The 15,337-nt window shown below is 40.7% G+C and overlaps 1 protein-coding gene across 7 annotated transcripts in view; it reads left to right on the forward strand.

The window, feature by feature from the left end:
* Positions 1 to 437: 437 nt before the first annotated feature.
* Positions 438 to 15,337, forward strand: part of EHBP1 (EH domain binding protein 1) — a 305,392-nt gene continuing 290,492 nt past the window's right edge. For 4 of the 7 annotated variants that reach the window (XM_039342996.1, XM_039342991.1, XM_039342994.1 and 1 more), the window contains exons 1-2: positions 438 to 739; positions 1,853 to 2,268. Coding sequence is in view for 6 of the 7 variants with exons in the window: in XM_039342991.1 (XP_039198925.1) it covers positions 2,165 to 2,268 (104 nt within the window). In the remaining variant the exon portion in view is untranslated. Of the gene's footprint in view, positions 740 to 888; positions 1,297 to 1,852; positions 2,269 to 15,337 lie in introns of those variants that run through there. The other 3 variants (XM_039342990.1, XM_039342995.1, XM_039342992.1) reach the window with 2 other exon arrangements.

Here is a 15,337-nt window from a genome sequence, read left to right on the forward strand (position 1 = left end):
ACGGGATCTAAACTACGGTCACGTAGGTCAGCGTCAAAGCCTAAGTCTTCTGAGCTCGGAGACAAGTAAGTCTTCTTTCCGAATGATCGACCAAGCCGCAGTTACTTATTTCCCCGATCCAGAACCTTGCAACTTTTCTCAAACGGATACCCCTTTTGCCCAATTATGACTCGGTTCGGTATAAACAACCCGCCTCTTCAGAATTCTGAAAGCCAATAGTAAAACAGCTCCGAGGCAAGACGAACGAACCCATCGTTTATTTTTCTCGCTTTTCATCCCACCCCTGCTGCAAGGAGGGCTTGAGTTCCCCCGCCCGCTCAGTCCCTGCCTGGTGGAATGATTGACATAACCCTGCGGCCAATGGACGCGCTTGCTTGGAGAGGACTCCGATCCCTTACCAATGGCGTGCTCTGAGCCGTGGGTTTGGTTGCGCCGCTGGGCGAAGTTGCTGTGAGGCGCGCACCTCTGGCTGCAGGAAGGTAGTGACTGTGGAATGCGAACTGGTGCTGGGACCTTCGGACGATCAGTGGCGCTGCCACCGCCTTCTGGCTGGAGGCTTGAGAAGGGAAACCTTGGGCTTGGATTGAGGCTCCCCGGATCTGCAGTGTTGATCCCCCGGGTAACCGGAATGGATCTGCGGCTGCTGCAGCTGTAATAGGCAGAGCTAGTATTGGATGGCGTGTGTGACAGCAGCAGACCCAGCCTTACTAGGATTAAATGTGCGTACAGCAGGAGAAAGGTAAGAACGAGAAAAGGCGGCGGCGAGACGTCTGAATGGCTGCTTGGTGATTTCACCTTGTTTTCTCTGCCCTAACGATTCCCAGATTTGGGGGGGGGTATGTCTTGTGTAGCTCTCAACACTCCCCTCCCCTTCTTCTCTGTCCCCAGATCAAAAGGCTTTGGTGCTCTGAACCAGCCCAGAGCCAGTGCTGAGCACGAGGGTCAGAGAATGAGTAATAGACCATTGAAAGAAGAATGGAAAAGGTGTCTGTGTTGGTGAACAAGCCAGACAGGCGGAAATAATGAAGGCGAAGACTCTTGAAAGAGCAAGGGAATGCTCTGGCAAGCAGGAGAAATCTTTGGAGGAAGAACTCTGCCCCCTCCAGTGCATCTCTTTCCACGTTCACTGGTCCTATCATTACCCCCTTCTCTCCACCCTTTGCCCACTCTTTCTTCAGCCAGAAGCCACGAAACTAAAATAATAAAAATTGTTCTTCTCTCCCCCTCCCAACTCTCATGTTCTTAGCTGGAAAGAAAGTATTGTGGCATAAGAATTGTACCCTACAAAATGAAAAGGTAATTACTCCCCTAAGCAGCTGAAACTCAGCAAACACCCTTACATCTACCCTCTTGTACACAGATCCAATATAAACACTGCAAGAGCATCCTTACCCTCATTTCTCCATTATGTACGAATTCCCCTAGGAAGAATGGCTGGGGAGGAGACAACTGTTACACCTTTTTGTCATCAGCATGGAGACAAAGAACTTCTCACATCTCCCTTTGGGTGTTCTGCTGGCATTGCCTTAATCCAGCATTGTTTCCCAAAGATGCTGGAGAGTGGTCCTGACCTTCTTTAAATATCTATTTGTGGTGTGTGTGTGTGTGTGTGTGTGTGTGTGTGTGTGTGTGTAAGAGAGAGAGAGAATATAATGCTGTTTTGGAAGATGAGAATGCTGATTAAAAAAACTGATTGGTTTGGTTTATTTCCAGACTGACTGGTGGCTAACATTCTTGAAATTGCTTCTGCATTTTTTCCTTCTTTCAGGGTTTGGAAAGGGAGGGGGCGTGATTGCAATGTAAAGGGCATAAAACATTGCTTATAGAACTGCAATTCTCTTTTCTTTTCTAGTTTCATGATCTGACACTCACTGGAACCTATGAAGAGACATGACGACTTCATAAGGGACTTTTCTACAGTTGCTTTCTTTGTTGTTCCAAATCATGATGCTCCCAGCCAATAATGTGCCATTCACTTAAGACAGGATTTACCCTGGGAAAGGAATATCCAAACTATGAATCCTGAGCAGCTTTTTAGCCTCTTACTTGTCCATTTTTGTTAGACATCTGTGCACATCGTTCAGCATAAACAGTTATACTGCCTTGCTCAGCTTAAACCTTCCTATTCCTGTTGAGCCTTCAAGTGTGCTGATTCTTCTGCAACATGGCTTCAGTATGGAAAAGACTGCAGCGTGTTGGGAAACATGCATCCAAGTTCCAGTTTGTGGCCTCTTACCAGGAACTGATGGTTGAGTGCACCAGGAAATGGTAAGGAGTGTCTTCGGTTCAAATGAGCTGCTGATACCTGAGCATCACTGTTGCCTCTTCTGCTGATGATTGTATCATCTCTTCTCCAGTGGGACAATAGGCAATTGGAGAATAATTACTCTGCTTTTGTTAGGCTTGTGGATAGAGAATCATCATATCAAATACCCATTAGCTTTGTGCATTTTTCTCAGAATGCTGTAGATTTTCTTTGTTTTAATATGTTATCACAACAGGCTCTTGGCAGCCCCACAAACTAGATAGCTGGTATCTGCCAGAAGCTAAGAATGCAATTTATCACACTCTGTGTATTTCTGACTTTGGCCAAAACATATTTCTTTTACCATTCCAGTGGGGAAGAAAAAAAGTCAAGACCTGGCCCAGAGAATTCTCTTATTTCTTTGGTCAGAAAAGAATTCCTGAAATCTTTGCCTAATGAAATACAGTCTAAGTTATCTGGCTTGTCCTGAGTAATTAGCTGCATGACCCTAGTCTCAGATGCCTGGTTTCATTCTACCAAGTGGGCTTTCAATGTGTCTTCTGCTTTTTTTCACAGGAAAAAAAAAGGCAGAAACCTATCTTGTAGCCGAATCAGTTTTTTTTTTAAAATTCAGTCTCTTGGACAAACTTTATATCTGTCTTCTCTCCTCTCCTCTACTTTCCTTCTTTTCTTGAGTGAGCATATTTTTGACTCTTCTTCAGAATTGATCCTGTGTGTGATGGACTGGATTGATTTGTTTTTATTTTCTGGCTCTAGAGCATGGGTGTCAAACTCCATTGCATCACATGACTTTTTTGCCTTTGCAGAACTGGAGTGGGCGTGGCCTCTGCGTGACGCATCCAACCCTCGGGCCGCCAGTTTGACACCCTTGCTCTACAACTTACCACATGGGCAGGATACTTAATTATTGTATTTCTGTAGTATTTTAAATTGTTCAATATAACTTCTGCATGAATTACGTTATGTTTATACCAATCTGACAGTATTATTATTCCAGTGTTACTGATTATTATTAGATTTTATCCTGCTTTTTTATAGGGTGATTTGAGTCAAAAAAAGCAATGGCTACCTGACCTTCCCCCAATACACTCTTGAGTGGCCTGATCTGATTTGAGGAATAGCTAGCTAGCTATGTAATATAATCATGGACAAATGTATTTTCTCAGATTAGGGCATGAGTACAGAGCATCTTACTGTTGTACATGCTTAAGATATGAGAGGTTGCCCATGAATTTCCATGAATTTTCACAAAAAAATCATTGCTTCATCTGACACTGATTCTTCAGTGAGTTTACTTATAAAAGCTTTTACACTTTAACAAATTCCCAAGAATTCCACAGGTGAAATTTTAGTTATTTCATAGGTATTAAACCATAGAGGAAATATTAGGCTAACTATAAGAATGTCAGAGAACTTGCTTTTTGCTATATTCTGGGTACATGTGTTCTTTTCCACAAAATTCCTCCCTTTTTTCCAGTTGAATAAGTTGTTGTTGTTAATTGCGAAGTCGTGCCCGACCCATCGCGACCCCATGGACAATGTTCCTCCAGGTCTTCTGTCCTCTACCATCTTCTGGAGTCCATTTAAGTTCACACCTACTGCTTCAGTGACTCCATCCAGCCATCTCATTCTCTGTCGTCCCCTTCTTCTATTGCCCTCAATCTTTCCCAGCATTAGGCCCTTCTCCAGTGAGTCCTTCCTTCTCATTAGGTGGCCAAAGTATTTGAGTTTCAACTTCAGTATCTGGCCTTCTAAAGAGCAGTCGGGGTTGATCTCTTCTAGGACTGACCGGTTTGAACGCCTTGCAGTCCAAGGGCCTCGCAGGAGTCTTCTCCAGCACCATAGTTCAAAGGCCTCAATTCTTTTGCGCTCAGCCTTTCTTATGGTCCAACTTTCACAGCCATACATTGCAACTGGGAAAACCATGGCCTGGACTATACGCACTTTTGTTGGCAGGGTAATGTCTCTGCTTTTTAGTATGCTGTCTAGATTTGCCATAGCTTTCCTCCCCAGGAGCAAGCGTCTTTTAATTTCTTGGCTGCAGTCCCCATCTGAGGTGATTTTGGAGCCCAGAAAAATAAAATCTGTCACTACCTCCATTTCTTCCCCATCTTTTTGCCAGGAATTGAGAGGGCCGGATGCCATGATTTTGGTTTTCTTAATGTTGAGTTTCAAGCCAACTTTTGTACTCTCCTTCTTCACCCGCATCAAGAGGCTCTTTAGTTCCTCTTCACTTTCTGCCATTAGCGTGGTATCATCTGCATATCTTAGGTTGTTGATATTTCTCCGGGCAATCTTAATTCCAACTTTTGTTTCATCTAGCCCTGCCTTTCTCATGATGTGCTCTGCATATAAGTTAAATAGGCAGGGCGACAGTATACAGCCTTTCCGGACTCCTTTTCCAATTTTGAACCAATCAGTGGTTCCGTGTCCAGTTCTCACTGTTGCTTCTTGACCCACATATAGGTTTTTCAAGAGACAAATAAGATGGTCTGGTATTCCCATCTCTTTAAGAACTTGCCACAGTTTGTTGTGATCCACACAATCAAAGGCTTTAGCATAGTCAATGAAGCAGAAGTAGATGTTTTTCTGGAACTCCCTAGCTTTCTCCATGATCCAGCATATGTTGGCAATTTGATCTCTATTTCCTCTGCCTCTTCGAAATCCTGCCTGTACTTCTGGTAGTTCTCGATCCACATACTGTTGGAGCCTAGCTTGTAGGATTTTAAGCATAACTTTACTAGCATGTGAAATGAGTGCAATGGTGTGATAGTTTGAACATTCTTTGACATTGCCTTTCTTTGGAATTGGAATGTAAACTGACCTTTTCCAATCCTGTGGCCACTGTTGAGTTTTCCAGATTTGCTGGCAAATTGAATGTAGCACTTTTACTGCATTGTCTTTTAAGATTTTGAATAGCTCAGCTGGAATACTGTCACCTCCACTAGCTTTGTTGTTGCTCAGATTTTCTAAGGCCCATTTCACTTCACATTCTAGGATGTCTTGTTCGAGGTCAGTGACCATCTCATTGTGGTTATCTGGGATGTTAAGCTCATTCTTGTATAGTTCTTCTGTGTAGTTTTGCCATCTCTTCTTAATCTCTTCTGCCTCTGTTATGTCCCTGCCATTTTGGTCCTTTATCATGCCCATCTTTGCATGAAACGTTCCCTTCATATCTCCAATTTTCTTGAAGAGATCTCTGGTCCTCCCTATTCTGTTGTTTTCTTCTATTTCTTTGCACTGTTCATTTAAGAAGGCATTCTTATCTCTTCTAGCTATTCTCTGGAATTCTGCATTCAATTGTGTGTATCTTTCTCTTTCTCCTTTGCCTTTCGCTTCCCTTCTTTCCTCAGCTATTTGCAAAGCTTCCTCAGACAGCCATTTTGCTTTCTTGCATTTCTTTTTCTTTGGGATGGTTTTAATTGCTGCCTCTTGTACAGTGTTGCGAACTTCCATCCATAGTTCTTCAGGCACTCTGTCTATCAGATCTAATTCCTTAAATCTATTTGTCACCTCTACTGTATATTCATTAGGAATATGATTTAATTCATACCTGAGTGGCCTAGTGCTTTTCCCTACTTTTTTTAATTTAAGCCTAAATTTTGCAACGAGAAGCTCATGAGCTGAGCCACAGTCAGCTCCTGGTCTTGTTTTTACTGACTGTATAGAGCTTCTCCATCTTTGGCTGCAGAGCACATAGTCAATCTGATTTCTATGTTGACCGTCTGGTGATGTCCATGTGTAGAGCCGTCTCTTGGGTTGTTGGAAAAGAGTGTTTGTTATGACCATCGTATTCTCTTGACAAAATTCTATCACCTGTGCCCTGCTTCATTTTGTACTCCAAGGCCAAACTTGCCTGTTATTCCAGTTATCTTTTGGCTTCCTACCTTAGCATTCCAATCCCCCATAATGATAAGGACATCATTTTTTGGTGTTAATTCTATAAGGTGCTGTAGGGCTTCATACCATAGTATGAATTCTCAGAACTGTTCTTAAACATCCTGTTTGTTCCACTTTGTGAGAAAAGGAAGCTTCTTCTACTGTACAAAGCAAGGTGCTGACTAGTTCTCTGCAGAATCTGATTTCACTGAAAATAGTTCTTTTAACTAAAATATTTGAGCTGGAGGTAAGGATGCAGTTTTCTTTAATTTAGAGTTCAGCACCAATGCTTATTTCAAAACTTTTTCCCAAACAGACTTACAAATAAGATCCAATTAAAGAGTTTGGGACTTGAATTTTGCATTGTAATATTTTTGGTACAGTGGTTTAAAATCCTTAACTGATTCATAACATTTCTCCGATAAACCCATGTGGCTATTATATTAATTTTTTGTTAGAAATGCAGCCCACTGATTCAGTCCACATGATTAAGCCTGTGGTATTATGGCTCCAGAAAATATGTCTCAAGTTTATTATGAGGCTGACAGGCCCCATTAAAGTCAATTTTAGCATACATGTACATTTCCTATAGTGAAAAATTCTCAACGTGCCTGGTGAAACTGTGTTTTACTGTGACAAAGCTCATCCAAGAGCAGTTCAGCCATTGTGTGAATGTCCTTTTTCAGCACATGCATTAAATATAAGATTTTTCTGCAGCATTAGTAGCTTTATAGAAACCCCTGTAGAAATATTCAGTCCTACTTGGATATCTAAGTCCATTGATATGAGTGGTTTTAGGAATGCTTAGCTCTTTGAAGGATTGGGCTGCTAACATAGACGCTATCTTGAATTTCCTCAGCTCTGTAAAAATTGGAAGTGTTATAATCAAAATTTGCATTAAAGTCAAAATGTTAATCAATTTTCCTCCACAAAGGATGGTGCTCTGCTAAACTATAGATAATCATATTTTGGCTACAAATAACTAGTTTCCTTATGGTGTTTTGGTGTTTATTTTGGCTTATGGTGCACAGCTTGGACTTCCTAACTTAACTAGCGCCTTGATTATATTATAAAGGGAACAAATCTGGTTTACTTAAGTTGCAAAAAATGTGAGAAATGAAATACTTTTAAGTGTCAAATAGAGCAACAATTAGGAAGTAAGCCCTTAGACAATATTGTAAGCATATTTTTAATTACAAAAAAATCTGGCTAATTCTTATTTTATTGTGCTAGTGTTCTAACATTCCAACAATACAATGCCTTTTTGAAGGAATAATAGGCCTTTTATAAGTCAACATTGCCAACAATAAAGTCTGTAAGTACTCTTGGGGAAAAAAATGGATTCTGAGAAAAGCTTATTCAGAATAGCTGATGTACATAGAGTAGTGGAAATAAATGGCATCGCTATCAGGAATGAAACTTGATATTAAATGTCCTGAAATTTGACATGCATATTTGTAAAAGGCAATTTTATTCCTGAGAGTCATGCTCCATATATTTTTTTTGAATTGCTCTTTTGAATATTGTTGCAAAAATGAAGAGTTATAGCACTGATCACAGCCTATAACAGTGGTGGCGAACCTTTTAGAGACCGAGTGCCCAAACTGCAACCCAAAACCCACTTATGCATTGCTGGGTGCTGGGTGGGCGTGGCCACTGAGTGGGTGTGGCCACCGAGCTGTCAACTCGTGCTCACTTGCTCGCTCGTTTGCTGTCCATTCCGACTCGTGCTTGCTCGCTGTCTGTAGCAAATGCTGCTTCCATCGAAAATTGCTCCTTTTATAGTCTCTCGCCTATTCCCAGACTGCGCATGTGCAGAGAGCTGTGCATGCGTGGAGAGGAGGAGGGCACAGCTCGGCCCAGCAATGGCTCGCATGCCACCAGAGACGGCTCCGCGTGCCGCCTGTGGCACGCGTGCCATAGGTTCGCCACCACGGGCCTATAATATGGTGTTAATAGGAAGTTGCCGTTGCTCTGTTTTACTTCTTTACTATTTTTCCTCTCTAGGCAGATAAGCTCTTGGCAGAGTTTCACCTGTCTTTCATAAGGGAGGAATTTTCTCTCCTCCTGTTCCATTTCTATATTAGAGCTTTCTAAAATGCTTTCTTTTGGTAACTATTAAAAACAGCTGAAATAGTCCCAGGGTGAAGGTTGACCTTTATTTGCTTTTTTAAGGGATATATTGTTAGCTGAAGGTTATTATACTAGTATGTTTTATAACTCTGGAATATAGCAGCTTTCCTTTGCCAAGCCACTGAGGCCTAACCTGCAAGAGTTAATAAAGCTTATGAATAGAGTTTCCTCAAAGTTCTTGAGAGTCACTATTTCGTTAGAGATGGGTTATTCCCAACCCACTGGCCTCCCTATCTTCAGACCTCCTACCTCAGCGGTTCTCAACCTGTGGGTCGCGACCCCTTTGGGGATCGAACGACCTTTTCACAGGGGTCGCCTAAGACCATCGGAAAACACATATTTCCGATGGTCTTAGGAACCGAGACACCGCTCCTCTAAATGTCTCCACACGGCTTCGAGCTGGGGGCCGTTGCAGCGCTGGATTTGTTTCCATCAAGCATCTCCTAAGGGAGGCTGCGCTGCTTCATGGCCCTTTCCGCGGAGGAGGCTGAATTAAGCTCTGCCGGCGCTGTCGCCCTCTTGGCTCTCTCTCTCTCTCTCTCTCTCTCTCTCTCTCTCTCCCTCCCTCCCTCCCTCTCCCCGCCTGGGCGCTTCTTCAACCAGGCTGGGCGGAGTCGGCAGAGTGGCGTTCATGCCCTCCCTCCCCGGCCAGCTGGAGCCAGGCAGGCCAGCGACCTTCGGAAGTGAGGCGAGGACAGGCGAGGCGCGCTGAGCCCCGGGTACAGCGGGTGAGTGGGCGGCATTAGTGTGCACTTGGAGAGCCCTTAGGGTTGGGGGTCACCACAACATGAGGAACTGTATTAAAGGATCGCGGCATTAGGAAGATTGAGAACCACTGTCCTATCTGAAGTGGTAGTCCCTCCCCTTCTCATAGGCATACCATCCCAGCAATGCGCTGGTAGTATGTTTCAGGGGGATTTCTGAATCCTAGCCTTCCCCAAAGAGGAAACCTGAGAGGTAGATGAGATGACCTGCCAATAAATTTATCTTCTCCAGAAACTCAACCTCACATTCAGTAACTTTGCTGCAGCAGCTTCACAGACTCAATTAAGTGTTAAAGAAAAGAAGTTAAGAGAGAAGTTATTAACAAGAGCTGCCAATAGCTAAATACAGGTATCATAGGATTATCTCTAAATACATATGTCAACCCCAGGGTTTGAATCCTAAGCATTTTCATCATACCATTTCAAGTTAACTAACTGTTGGCTATGATTTTCCTGGCCTTGAAGACAGGAGACATTCCTTTCATTTTTAAATTAACAAATTCTCTGGGATGTACAAATCGTTGGTTCTTGCCTTGCCTTCCCGATTCCCACTTTTCCCAATATGTAGGGGAACAATAATAGCAACCATTCTCATCAGCAAACTATATCCATAATTCCCCAGTTACATCACCTACAATTGTAACCTTATCGTTTTTTTAGTATTATTAGGTTTGTGACTTTCGTCATTTTTCTTGATCACTAGCATTTATGGCATTAATATTGATTCTACTCGTTGATGTATTGCTATGATTCCATTACAGATCTCCAAAGTATTCTTTCCAACATTTTGTATTTTTTATCAAGATTCCATATTTAGCCCTTTTCACTCACTTCCGAGCTGTTTTATCTCCACCAAAATCACTAATTTGAAGTTAACTATTTTTATCCTTTTTGGCTACCTCTTTTTGCAGCTGTATTTTCTCTCCATTTACATTGTACAAGGTCCTTCTTAGATCAATCTTTCCCCTCCCCCCCATCCATAGCTTCTTTGATTTCATCATTCCACCAAGAATTATGCTTCTTTGGCATTTTGAAACATTACGTTTTTCAATCTGTTCCAACTAGCTTCTATTGCATCCTTCTTATATCCCTCTATTTTGTGGGAATATTAATCTTGCCTCATTACATTCATGCTATTTTCACAAGTTTCTTTCACTTCTTTCTTTTTTCTATGTCCATTTTTTTTTCTGAAGTTGCAGCTTATCTTCTAGCAGAAGAAAACAACTTCCAACTCCCGACTATTTATGATGGCTTTCCCCCTACTGAAATTTCAATCCAGCTACAAATGCTATAGATAAATTGAAATGAACGCCTGATTTTTAAAATTTTCTTGAGATCTGCAAACAGATCCTTTTGCATATTTGTTTGCATGATTAGGTGAAGTAAAAACCTCAAGTTATAGAAGCCTGGGAGCAGATGGGAACAAATGAGTTATTAAAAAAAAACATATATGTATACAAGTGTACATATATACTTGTGTATATACATTAAGTTTTTCTGCATCCCTTAAGATAGTCTGTTGCAATAGTGGCGAATATCTGTAGCTTGGGCGTAGGATGAGGGTGAAGATTCGTTCTCTGAGCTTGTGGGTTGGTTTCTGAACATTTCATTACTAGGCTAGGTAGCATCTTCAGCGGCGTTTTATATGGTATTAAGGTATTAAAAATGACGCTGAAGATGTTACCTAGCTGGTAATGAAATGTTTAGAAACCAGTCCACAAGCTCGGAGTACGAACCTTCACCCTCATAGTCTATTGCCTTCTGATCATGTTGTGGGTATTACATTATTGGCGTTGGAATCCATTGCCTTGGCATATGGCATAATGAGGAGCAATGTTGCTTGCCTCAAGCTGTAGAATATCAAAGGCTGATCATGAATCTGTGCTACAATTTGTATGTTGATTTGATCTAAACTTCTTACATAAAGCATTTAGATTACTTAATAAGGTGCATTTTACTGATGATGAGTCATTTTTTAAAATTGTTTCAGAAATGTTTGCGGGCAGAATATCAAATCCATGTCCTCCTTTTTTTCTCCTTTCCCCTAAACCTTCCCTTCTATTTCCTTGCCAGTTCTGATGACTCAGTAATAAAAAAAAAATATTTTTGCCATGGTTGTTAAGCAATTCACTGCAGTTGTTAAATGAATCATGTGGTTAGTCATGTGAATCACACAATTATTAGGTGAATCATAGTAATGATGAAATTACCAAAAATGAAGTAAAATTTTAAAAAATCATTTTGGAAGAATGTTGAAGGATTAACCTGCTAAATAAGTGTATTAGACCTGTGCACTGAAAGTCTCTAAATATGAAGACAAAAAACCAAAAGCAGGTGATACTTTTAGATCAAAAGAAATGGAGGTAGCTCCTTGATCATGCACCCCAAAATGGAAGATCTTGCCATTGAAGTTGGACAGTGCCATTTAGAAATTTCCTGGGCATGAAAATATTGGTTTAGAAGTTGGATGCAGCTTATTACATGTATCCACAGTGTGTTAATATATAAGATCAGTAAACAGTGAGAATGAAGAATGTGACTGGGGAGTTGTGCTGTGTAATTCTCATTTGTGCAAGATGAGTTAATGATAATAAGTTGTTGCCCATCTTTTGATACTTGTTGGCAATGTTTAGGGATTAATCAGTTTGCAGGTCTGTATCTTATGCATCTGTATGGAGACTGGATGAGAAATGAATTTGCCACGTCTGTCTGAAGTTGACAGGAAAATGAGGCTCTGAGATCTGCTAGAAATTGATTCTGCAAAGTGCAAACCTTGCTTTAAACTGGGCAAGTGCTGGAGAAAGAAGATTTGCATGCAGAAAGATAGTTTTACTTTGAATTTTTCATAGGTTAATACACTGCCTGTACTAATTCTGGTGATAGGATTTGGTGACTGTCTGTCTGTTGTAGATGTTCTTAATTTTTTGCATCAGGGATTTCTTGGCTCTTAAATTTCAAGGACATAAAACTTGAGCTTTCAGAGAGATTGGGTGTTGTTTTCAGAAAATCTCTTCAGATTGTGTGGTTGAACAGTTAATGTATTCAGGCGCTTCAGATGGTTCTGCCATATTTCACCCACTTGGAAGAAGACAATGCATCTACTAAGACATTCCTAGAGACAAATTCCTTACTAAGTGGGTGTCATTTCCCCAATTCCCCCATTTTTCAGATATATTGGAAAATACATATCTGCCTCCATTGGAATATATTTTCTGCTTTAACCTGGCATTAAATTGTAATATTTCTCCTGTTTAATGAAAACTAAGGATGTTTCTTTCAGAGTGTCATATTTCTATATAATTTGTACTTGATTGAAGGTGCTGTAACCACCTTTGGCTTCTGTTTTCTTTTTTCTGGTAAGTGTAATAGTTGATAAAGAGTTCTCATAGACTTCATGATTAAAAATAATAAATGATACATTTTGTTAAATACCTGAATGCTATGGGTAGTTAAGGTAAGCTTGTTTTTGACAGATTAGAAATATCAGTGAGCCTCCTTTGTGCCTAACTACAGGTTTCCAAGGCTATCAGGGTTAACAATAATCTCTACGGTAACAATAAAGACTAAAATAAGCCAAGATTAAATACTGCATTGTTGCAGTATCTCATACCTTGCAACTCTAAACTTTAAATTGTGAAGTTACAATCCTAAGGATGGTTGCTAATAATCTAATCAAAATATCTCATAGTCTTTTTCTTACCTTATTCAATCTTGTTCTGCCTCAAAATTAATTTCTAACACTACCAGAGACATTGCTCCAATCATCTTTCTAACACACTGTCAACATCGTTTAGGTTTGACTGCTGTCACAGATATCCTGTTTTCTCCATCAAACCTCCCTGTAACAAGCTAGTTATTTTCCTATTTGACACAGTAATTCCTTCAATTTGATCTCATATTAAATTCCTTAAACTATCTCAGATGGTTCAAGATTGCAAGCCTTATGTATGGTTTGATCACTAAGTGAATTGACTCATAGGCATTTTACAACCAAGAGGTCCACTCCTTAATTTGGCTTACTGGAAGACCCATCTCATTACAGGAATGGTATCTTCTCCAGCATGATGGATGAAGAATCCACCAATGGATTATTTCAGTCCTCCTGCCCAATCAGTCAAAGGTGTCACGCCCATCCTTGCCTGGTACCTCCCAGTTTCAACTTAGTCTGTTTGCCCATGAGGACGTGACAATTTTGACTCCCAAATTCTGACTTCTGACAGGTTTGATTCAGGGGAAATATTTTTCCTTATAACCCCTTAGTGGATTCTTCTTTTAAGGGAAAGAAAAAAATAGTCACACAGCTTCTGTTCAACTTTTCTCTTTTTTGTCACTGCAAATACGTTTTATTGAAAGTTTTATAAATTTTACAAAAAGACAAAAATAATACAAAACAAAAAACAACATATACAAAAAAAACTAAACATCACATATAAAAAAAAACCCCATCCCCCACCCCTCACAAACACCCTCCCTTCCCCCCCCTGAGCTTCCCAGAGCAGAATATAGGCTTAGTTAAAAATTAACAAATAAAAATAAAAAATTAAATTAAAAAATTTATATTTATATATATAAAAAAAGTATCTATATATAACATTCTCTATATATGAAAATAAAACTTATGAAAAAGCTGTGTGATATTTTTTAATACCCAATCTAAATTGTATAAATTTTATCCATTTATCCCAAACGGCAAGAAACTTCTCTTGCGTTTGTTGCTTTAAGAAAGCCGAAATCTTTGCCATTTCCGCCAGATAAGCTACTTTAAGAAACCATTCCTGCAATGTAGGCAAAGATTCCTTCTTCCAGTATTGTCCTACTAACAGCCTGGCGGCTGTAATCAAATTTAACATCAATACAACCTCCTTTGTATCACAATCTGTAACAATGCCCAACAAAAATAATTGCGGAGTAAATTTTACCCTCCTTCTAAAAATTCTCTGGATATTCCACCATATTTTGATCCAAAATGCTTTTATCTCTCTGCATGACCACCAAATATGATAATAAGAAGCATCCGTATAACCACATCTCCAACATTTGGGTTGTACGTCAGGGTACATAAGAGACATTTTTTGTGGATCAAGGTGCCATCTATAAAACATTTTATAAAAATTCTCCCTAAGGTTCTGTGCTTGTGTAAATTTGACATTTCTCACCCAAATGGTTTCCCAGATATCCAATGAGACTGGGACACCAAAATTCTGCGCCCATCTAATCATGCAGTCTTTAATTAATTCCGTTTCTGAGTCCATTTCAACTAATACCCCATAGATTCTCTTGATATGGGTTTGTCTTTGATCCTTGACTTGCTTAATAAGATTTCCATCTTCTCTAAGAAAACCCAATTTACAATCCACCTTCCATTTATCTACTAGTTGCCTATATTGGAACCAAGAATAAATAATATTTTCTTGCGCTAAATCTTCCCCAACTTTTCTCTTAAAATCCCTAGGTTTCTACCATCTGAAACCCCCCCCCTTAAGTGTCAGCCCCACATTGAACTGCAGCTTCCATTTTGAGAACACTGTTCTACCAAAAATTTTTCAGACTTTTAGGAATCTGTTAAGGATTTACTTGACAAGACAGCCAGAAGCTATTTAGCTTCTATTCAGCTCTGGCTTCTGTCCCCTGAAGCCTCCCTTAGCTGCCAGCTCCAAACGTTTGAGCTACAGCCGCCATTTTGGTGGCTGTTAAGCTGTCAGATGCTTCAGGGGCCATTAACAACAACTCGGTCACAGGTAGAAGAGCCAGTTTTCAGTGCGAGGCTTAACATCTTGCTGCTGTTTACCTCAGCATCAACGGATCTGACTCTTTTAACCGATTTCGGCTCCAGACTTTCCGCCGCTGCTGGAAGACGCTGCGGTTGCCGCGCCTCTGAGCTGTTCAGCACAGATAGTTCAATTTCACTGTGCAAGCTACAGAGATCAGAAGGAGGGGGAGACTGCTCTCTGCACGTCTCCTAGCTTTTTCGGAGCAGACGTTAGCCATTTCAAGCTCTTGCTCCTCAGGCTTCAAAGGTTTGCCCTTTCCCGTTTTCAGCTGCGCAGCCGCCATTTTGGCACACCATGAGGCGAACGTTGGCTGGGATTGACACCTTGGAGGAGGTTTAGTCCTTTGCTCATAGCGCCCATTATACGGCCGCCAGCAATATTGGTCGGTCAGAGCTGCCTTCCTCACTTTACAGCTGCTAGCTCTATTTGGTATTCCCTCACCAACTGCTCCCTTCCCGCTAATGTGTCTGCCATTTTGATCACCTCACACAGTGGCTGGGCCTCACTTCTTCTAATTTAGACCA

Source organism: Crotalus tigris, unplaced genomic scaffold, assembly GCF_016545835.1.
Source record: "Crotalus tigris isolate CLP2741 ecotype Arizona unplaced genomic scaffold, ASM1654583v1 scf7180000017831.1706817, whole genome shotgun sequence".
NCBI classification, from domain to species: Eukaryota; Metazoa; Chordata; class Lepidosauria; order Squamata; family Viperidae; genus Crotalus; species Crotalus tigris.